This window comes from Gadus morhua, chromosome 22, assembly GCF_902167405.1.
Source record: "Gadus morhua chromosome 22, gadMor3.0, whole genome shotgun sequence".
In the NCBI taxonomy this organism is placed as follows: Eukaryota; Metazoa; Chordata; class Actinopteri; order Gadiformes; family Gadidae; genus Gadus; species Gadus morhua.
In genome coordinates, this window is record NC_044069.1 from 20,247,796 (window position 1) to 20,257,196 (window position 9,401).

Sequence of the window (9,401 nt, forward strand, 5' to 3'; positions counted from 1 at the left end):
CAGGCACTTCCATAAATAAAATACGTTTAGGCTGTTGCTCATTCTCTACTGTGCTATAATATAACCAAAAATAATAATATATGTATATATATATGCCTGATTGCTTCCCTGAATGCTTCAAGTCTCTCTTTACACTTGACATTGATCAACACAGTGGGTGCCAGCTGGCAAGCGTCAAGTAGTTGACTCGACACACACACACACACACACACTTGTGCGTTGCTCTCCCCAATCACACAGACACCCTCCTGACAAGACAGCTCCCTCTCTCTGTCGTGGACTGATCACAGAGGCACCTCCAGTCACAGGGAGTGTATACAGACAGCAGATATTGTCAAAGACGGGGGCCACAGATCAGACGGCCCGCTCCACATCCATCCAGCTTAGTGCAGACCACTTTAGTTTGGAGTATGCTCTCCTCTCTCCCCGCTTAATCTCTGTCCCCCCTAAATCTCCCCCCCTCTCTCTCTCTCTCTCTCTCTCTCTCTCTCTCTCTCTCTCTCTCTCTCTCTCTCTCTCTCTCTCTCTCTCTCTCTCTCTCTCTCTCTCTCTCTCTCTCTCTCTCTCTCTCTCTCTCTCTCTCTCTCTCGCTCTCTCTCTCTCTCATGGAAAATAAACATTTACAAAGCCAAATCTATTTGAAAAGGAAATAAAGGGAAAATAAAGATTAATAATTAAGTGAAATATCAATGATTAATACAATCTCTCCCTCTCTATCTCTTTATCTCTCTCTGTCCCTTTTTGTTGTCACTCTTTATCTCTCTTATGATGAACTCACTTGTCAAATGGGTACACTTGGCCCTCTTTTAAATCAAATCTTCATGTGTTTATAAAATATATGCAAAATATATCTGTGATAATTAAGAGTCCTCACTGTATTTCAGCTTCCACACAAATCTAAGTATGCCTTCAGCATGCAGTCAATAATTTACTCGAATCAAAGTGCAAACATAGGCTATGGGGCAAGCAGTATTCAGATCTACATAATGAAACCAGTCCTGTCCTAGAAGCTAATGAACATGTCCTTCCCATAGAGTACTGCACTTTTTCCACCTAGTCGCCGACAGGGACTTTTTGCCTTATCATATTCAAAATTGGACAAGCTAATTGCTAATTAAGATGTATCTCAAAGAGGGCTGTGCGGTATGTCGACTTTAGATTGTGAACGATTCTAATGTCTGCACGATCTACAATGTTCTGCCTTTACAGAGAGATCGTAGGTATCGTGCTATCGATTCCCCCAGTGACAGTTTTATGATTGATTCATCCAGGAGTTATTGCCTTCAATAAGGGGTAGGCTTCCCGGACACCGAAAGTATAACGCTGCAGTGTGAGGTGCATTACATATGCAAAATCGCTCATTATAACGCTGTTACACAACGATGAAAAACAAAAAATGCATCACAGAGTTGCCGTGGTAATTATCATGATGATAACAAGCCCCCTGCTTCCTAGAACTCTCAGCCAATACACACTTGTAGCTTTTTAGTTTTCGAATTAAGATTGTGGGTTCACTTACACTTTATTGTTGCAGAGGTTATATTTTGAAACCAGTGTTTCCCACAGCTGTCAGAGACTCAGAGCGATCTGCTGGACTATGCAAGGTATTCTCATCCAATCATAAGAATACCTGCATCGATAAAGAGAACATGGAAGCCTGTGACTGATGATACATTTAAAATACATGTGAATGATGCGGTTCGGTTTACGACAGAAAAGAACAGCACCATTTTATTTAGCAGAACAGTGAAAACACTACCAAGTACCGAGGGAGAGAAACTTTTTCAGCGAGCTTGTGCATAATTCCTGCCTATAGTACGCTCATGTCCTTAAAGCTTACAAAGACCACATAAGGCAATGGTAAGAGGGGACCGAGAGGCAGACCCAGCGCCCAACAGTAACGCTGGGTTAAGCAGTGTTTACTGTTGGAAGGAGACCGCCTGTTGCCTTTCTTTAAGCCCTGCTTTACCGCAATCCATTCAGCCTTTCAGTTTTTAGTTGACACTGCTGGACTTGGACTGCTGATTGTCCAATTTGTTTCCCACTCCAGATCACTTATTACTGAGCCTGAATATAGATTAAACACTGTGGCATAGCTTTCCCCCATCAAAGTCTTGGGTTGTTGATCTCTCATTAGATCCAACATATATTGTAATAATTATTATTATTTGTTTATCTTACCCTGGGTTAATAGCCTAAGCTTATTGCAATGGATGTAGGCCCATTAGCCATTATGCAAATTATTGTTGAAAGTGGCATTGTCATCCGTCAGGTTTTAGTCTGCGAAATATAAGAAGTATTTATTTATTTTGATATGGAAATTAGTTAATTTGTACTGTTAAGTAACTTGCAAAACATGAAGAAGAAAAGTGACTGTGGACCATGTTTCTGTCTGAAAAAAAAATTAACAGATATTTTGCCATATCGCCCACCCCTAATCTTACAGAACTATCGACTTTATTCTGTCTCATAGCCCTGAACATCACTATTACTTGGTGACCTTATTTGTAACATAAATGCCCTGCTTTTCGAAAAAGAATTACACAACTCTACGTCTGGTTGCTGTTCTGGTCCTTTCCTCTCCGAAGTCCCTGAGAGAGGGGCTGGGCTGGGCACCGGCTCACTGGGAGAGGAGCGCAGTGGCAAACCATTTGGATCATTTTAATTGAAATGCTTTTAGGCAAATTAAACTCTCCAGCACTACTGTTTGTGACCATTGTGACTGTCCTCACTGACCGCACATTATTAAATGATAAAAATATAATCTGTAAAAATGGCCCTATTCATATTGTATTGACACAAACACGCACAAAAGAAAATGGGTATTTGAGTGCTGCCAGATAGCCCAAATTAAATTTGGAGCACATTAGGGTCTGTTTAATTTTAGAAACCACAATTGAGAATAGAAAGTCAATTTACAATATCAACTCTGGGACAGAGTGAGCAAAACCAATGAAAAAGCCAGAAAGGACACCAAAGGTTTTCTAACCACTGTCACTAGTCCTTTAGTGACCCCAACTGTCATATATAACTGCACACGCACACACACACACACACACACACACACACACACACACACACACACACACACACACACACACACACACACACACACACACACACACACACACACACACACAGCCACACACACACACACACACACACAAATACACTCTGACTGACACACACAAACACACACACAAGTACACACACACACACACAAGAACACACAGATCCATGCACACCAACACACACACAAATACACACACATGCAAGAACACACAGATCCATATACACCCACACACACACACGCTCTCACACATAAGCACACACTCAAACACACTGCCACTGACACAACACCCAGCGGTATGTCGAGCAGTTTTGTGCGATCATATCAGTCCTATCATCCTCATCCGTTTCCTCAAAAGCCTGTCAAGTAATCCAAACATTGGATGCTACCGAGTGTGTGCTCCACGTGTCGTGCGGGAGGTTACCTTGGCGGTCCGGGGGCAGGTGTCCCTCGTCCACGCGTGGCTGTCTTGCCTCTGACCTCCGGCACCTTGGCCTCCTCAGAACCGCCATTCAGGTACGTGAGCTCCTGTAGCTGGGCCTGGCGGATCTCATCGTTGTAGTCCTGCAGAGAGAGACCAGACACACACGCACACACACACACACACACACACACACCACACACCACACAGAAACACACACAAAGACACACACACACACACACACACACACACACACACACACACACACACACACACACACACACACACACACACACACAGAAACACACACAAAGACACACACACACAGAAACACACACAAAGACACATACACACAGAAACACATACACACACACACAAAAACACACACACACACACACACACACACACACACAAAGACACACACATATGCACATGAATACACACACACACAAACACAAAGACACACACACGCACACATGCAAAACATGCATACGCAGATACAGATAAATATATACACATAGACACAGCCACACACAAAGACACATCGATGAAAAAATTTACAGAAACATACAGGAACACATGCAACACACACACACATGCACACAGACGCACACAGACGCACACAGACACAGACAGAGAGAGAGAGAGAGAGAGAGAGAGAGAGAGAGAGAGAGAGAGAGAGAGAGAGAGAGAGAGAGAGAGGGGAGGGAGACAGAGAGATTGGCTTTCAATTACACCGTATTAAATTACGTCCCTTTTATCTCCAGGGTTACAGCCCTGGGAATATCTCATTAATGTACTTTACAGTACAGCTGTGACCGCTGCTCTGAGGCGGCAGAGAGCTGAATCTCTGATCCAACGCTGATAAGAGCCCTGGAACGCCCCAGCCCCAGCCCACCCCCCACTCAGCTCCATCATACCCCACACACACACTTGTTTTCACCAGCGGATTAAAGACCGCACAATTAATATGGAAGTGGGTCTGGAATGAAAAACCCAACGCTCCCGGTGTTCACCACGGGTTCATCGCGGGAATTGTTCTCCCTCCGTTAGAGGACGGGTTGTGGAGAGAGAGAGAGAGAGAGAGAGAGAGAGAGAGAGAGAGAGAGAGAGAGAGAGAGAGAGAGAGAGAGAGAGAGAGAGAGAGAGAGAGAGAGAGAGAGGGAGAGACAGAGAGAGAGAGAGAGAGAGAGAGAGAGAGAGAGAGAGAGAGAGAGAGAGAGAGAGAGAGAGAGAGAGAGAGAGAGAGAGAGAGAGAGAGAGGGTTAATGGAGGGGTATGTAGATGGAAAGGCGTATATATCGTGCGACATGTGAGTAAATATGGGGTGGCATGGTATCCTAAGGACAGACCCCCCCCACCCTGCCCAACCAACCATCCCCAAAGAGGCTGAACTGCACTCATGTCAAACTCTAACACGATAGCCAGAGTAGCTTTAGCAGTTTGAAGTTTAGCAGCACAGAAATCATGGTGGTCTTGACTCCCCCAGGCTAGCTTAGCAGTTTAGCGTGGAAGTTTAAGGCTGAGATGGGGGAGAGCCAGGGGTGTGGAAGGAACAGGTTGTCTTCCAGAGCCCTAAAGCCCACATGTTAGTAGAGTGCTTTGCCACTTTGAAAGCTGAGGAGTAGGTCTATGTGTGTGTAGGGGGGGGGGGGGGGGGGGTCATGACATGAATAGCTCTAACAAGCTAAGAAAACTTGAAGGGAGGGGGCTTAGAAGAATGGAACAAAAGCTGGAGAACCAGGCCAGGCTAACGGTAGTGATGGGTAGAAACAGAGAGAAAGAGCATTAGAGAGATTGAGAGAGAGAGAGAGAGAGAGAGAGAGAGAGAGAGAGAGAGAGAGAGAGAGAGAGAGAGAGAGAGAGAGAGAGAGAGAGAGAGAGAGAGAGAGAGAGAGAGAGAGAGAGAGAGAGAGAGAGAGAGAGAGAGATAGCGTTTGTAAAAGAGAGAGACAGAGATTGAGAGAGTGAGAGCGAGAGACAGAGAGTGAGAGAGAGTGAGAGAGCATGAGAGAGAGACAGAGAGTGAGGGTGAGATAATGAGAGAGAGAGTGAGAGCGAGAGACAGAGAGTGAGAGAGTGAGAGAGAGTAAGAGAGAGAGACAGAGAGTGAGGGTGAGATAATGAGAGAGAGAGTGAGAGCGAGAGACAGAGAGTGAGAGAGTGAGAGAGAGTAAGAGAGAGTCAGAGAGTGAGAGAGATATAGAGAGAGAGCATGAGACAGATCGAGAGAGAGAGAGAGAGAGATATCGATAGAGAAAGAGAGTGAGAGAGGCATAGAGTGAGACAGAGTGAGAGTGGGAGACGTACTGGTATGAGGAACTTCTTGATCTCCTCCAGGGCATGGCCCATCCGGGCGTAGGCCTCGGCGGGCGGGGCAAACACCTCGATCAGCACGTGCAGGTCCTCGTTCAGGTGCTGGTACTTCCCCTCGCCGCTCTTCCTCAGCTCCTCTTCCTGTTGAGGCCGACAGGAAGTGGGAGATTTCAGTGAAGAAACATTTTTCCTTCTGAGTCCCTACTTTATTTTTCTCTGTGTGCGGAATGAAAGAAACAATGTGCGTGGTCAGAGTGGAGAAACATCTTCCAAGATCACACAAAAACAAAAAATGCGATAATCTTTTTTTAAGCCGATTTTTTTGCCGCATTTTTAAAGTCAACGTTAAAAATAGTGCTTTGAAAGTTTGAGATCCTGGCGCTGCCAGACAGCGAGACAAGTTTCACAAAACATCCTGAGGTGTAAAGCAATGACAAGCTCGCATTCCCATGTATGTCGGAGGCCTCAAACGACTCCGACCATCCCCAGTGGCGGCACCGCCCCCTCCTCCTCCCAGGCCCGTGTGGGTGCAGGCGGCCGCACAGCCCCCCTGATGCCCCCCCCCCCACCTCCCTTCTCCCCCCCCCCCCCCCCCCCTGTAGAACCAGGCCAGGCTAACGGTAGTGATGGGTAGAAACTAGGACAGCCAGCCCCCAAACTACACCTCAATGTCTGCCATGGGCGGCATTATGTGAAAGGCAACAACAGGTATTTGCCGCCCCAGTTTTCTCTCCCCCCCCCCCCAACACTTTTCCATGCAGGCCTCCTGCTTCTCCAGGGCTTTCCCGCGATGGCGGTGAGCTGCTATCAACCCCCCCCCCCCCCCCCTCCTTCTCGTCCCGCGCCGGCTCCGGTGCGAGGCAGTGTCTCTGATGTCACCTAATTATAAATAACCTTCTTTTAAGAGTGCCTGTGGTATGTTAATGAGATGCTAATTTCACCCATAAATCTGTGTGTGCGTGTTTGTGTATTTGTGTGTGTGCGCGCGTGCGTGCGTGCGTGTGTGTGTGGGTTTGTGCGTCTGTATGTCTGCTATTTTTTGTCGTCTGGTGGTGTGGGGCTTGTTGTTCACAGGACAGTCAGGGATTTTTGAGCTTCACCAGACGCAGGAGTTTGTAAACAGGGTAATACTGGAGACAGACGGCCAACTAGAAATGCGTTATTTGCATTAAAGTCAGACAAACATTATTGCCGAAGCGTTTGAACGACATTTACATACATATCTTATGATGTCTTGGTTTGCATTATGTATTTGTGTCTGAGTGTGTGTTTGTGCATGTGTGTGCAAGGAGATGTGCTTGCACAGGCTTGTGTGCGTTTGTATGTGTGGTAGGGTGTGCGTGCAGGCGTGTAGATATGTGTGTGTGTGTGTGTATGTGTGTGTGTGTTGTGTGCGATGCTCAACCTGTTTCCATAGGGCCTATTGCCCCACAGCGCAGAGCAGATAAGAAGTATCAATGATCCAGTGACATCCTATATGGCAGCCAAGCAGCCTGTGGCGGTAGATTACAGCTGTCTCTTACCCCTATCTATTGGAAGTATCTTCATCCTGTTTCTGTCCCTCTCTCTCTCTCTCTCTCTCTCTCTCTCTCTCTCTCTCTCTCTCTCTCTCTTTCTCCCTGTCCCTCTCTCTCTCTCTCTCTCTCTCTCTCTCTCTCTCTCTCTCTCTCTCTCTCTCTCTCTCTCTCTCTCTCTCTCTCTCTCTCTCTCTCTCTCTCTCTCTCTCTCTCTCTCTCTCTCTCTCTCTCTCTCTCTCTCTCTCACTCTCTCTCTCTCTCTCTGTTAAGCTGCTTATGGAATAAAGGATGTTCGCCCTGGATAAAGTGGGCCACAAAACTGCGAGCGTCACTGTGGACCACTGTATCCACGTATATGTGAGTCATATTCAAATTCATTCTATAAGACGAGATGTGGGGTACATTATTAGAACAGGCACAAATCCAGGACCAAGCAGGTCCTTTATGCAGTGAAGAAGCGTGTCTCTCTTGTACAGAGAGGGCGTCACAGACACACCTTCAGTACAGTTGGACCTCCTGCAACAAGAATCATTTGTCAACAGAACTAAATTAACTATATATTCACACACTCACCGACCTAGTTTCTCCCCCTTTTCAAAGTTGGATTCTACAAAATATCTGAAATCTGGTTCAACTTTTGTGTTCAGCCAAAGAATGATTTTCTTTTAGAATGGAAAAGAACAGAGAAGAATAGAATGGGATAGAATATAACGGAAACCTCTAACCTTGTAACTGTGTCAAACAACACTGGTCAAGGGACCAATCAACAGTGAAACCAGTTCTGTTAGAGCACCCGTTCCCTGGACAGCATCCCCTTCACCATGAGGTTAACTGAATGTCCTCAAAATAACTATACAATGTAAGGGTAATCTTTGTTTTACATATCCACTGCTTGTTGCTTCTACCCTCCATTTCAATGACATGGAGTGTACATTATGACTCTATTTTAGATCAAATCCAAGGTCTGTATGTTGGAAGAATACTCCAAGATAGCTTCATTATCCCCTGAGCTGCACTTCTGCATTGACAGAACATGCCAATGACAACCCCGAGCTGAATCCTACTTTTCAAGACTCGGAGACACACACACACACACACACACACACACACACACACACACACACACACACACACACACACACACACACACACACACACACACACACACACACACACAGATACAACGAGGAGAAGAGCCAAAGAGTCTCAGAGAACACCCACCGTCACTACAAAACAGGCAACACAAAGAATCACAGATAAAGATGCCTGTGACACACAGAGATAGCAAATACACAAGGCTGGCCCATGTTTTGGCTCATGTATGAGATCATAACTAGGGGGAATATCTCCCGCCTCCTCCGTTGTTCCAGGATACAAACAAACATGGTTGCAGGGACTCAAACACCCACACACACACGTAGGCACACACACACACACAACAACAACAGAGGCGTTGTTTAGCGCTGATCCGAGCTGCCCTGACCCGCACACAGAATCTCAAGCAGCAGCAGGAGCAGCGGCAGCACAAACAGAGCAGGGGGCTGACCTCTGGAGGAGAGGCTGTGGAGAGCCGGGAAATAAATAAGTGATCGCTTCTTACACCAGCAAGGAGCCTCCAGAAAGGCTGCAAGATACCCAGCTTAGAGACGAGTGGAGCGACGCGCTCACCGGCGCACTCTTGGAAATCAATTCTGTTTTCATTTTGTCATCACAAAGCGACGCGGGGAAATACGAAGAGGCTGCGGTGCGATCCGTCGACCCTAAACCCCGCTCGACTGTCTTATGATTTGTGGGTTATTTATGCCTCCCGGAGGGGGGTTGGAGGGGAGGGGGGGGGGGGGGGGGGGGGGGGGGGGGGGTGTTTGCGTAGGTCAGCACATTGACGTGACAGATCTTTGTGTCCGTGGGGGTGAGGGATTGAGCGGGGGAGGGGGAGGCCGTCAAGACACTATTGATCGCTGTAATCAAAAGGCATGTGCTGCGTGATAGCGGAATGATAGGCGCCACAAATCACCAGGGACAAAGAGCGCCACTGCCAGCCACCGGGACAGCGACGGATGAAGGCCCGACAGGCCGC

General features: G+C 46.9%; 1 protein-coding gene across 2 annotated transcripts in view; it reads right to left on the minus strand.

The window, feature by feature from the left end:
• The window catches only part of khdrbs3 (KH domain containing, RNA binding, signal transduction associated 3), a 79,440-nt gene that overhangs the window by 25,643 nt on the left and 44,396 nt on the right, over positions 1 to 9,401 (minus strand). For both annotated transcript variants that reach the window (XR_003974623.1, XM_030348014.1), the window contains exons 4-5: positions 5,802 to 5,948; positions 3,495 to 3,634 (exon numbers count right to left, since the gene is read on the minus strand). Coding sequence is in view for 1 of the 2 variants with exons in the window: in XM_030348014.1 (XP_030203874.1) it covers positions 3,495 to 3,634; positions 5,802 to 5,948 (287 nt within the window). In the remaining variant the exon portion in view is untranslated. The remainder of the gene's footprint in view (positions 1 to 3,494; positions 3,635 to 5,801; positions 5,949 to 9,401) is intronic.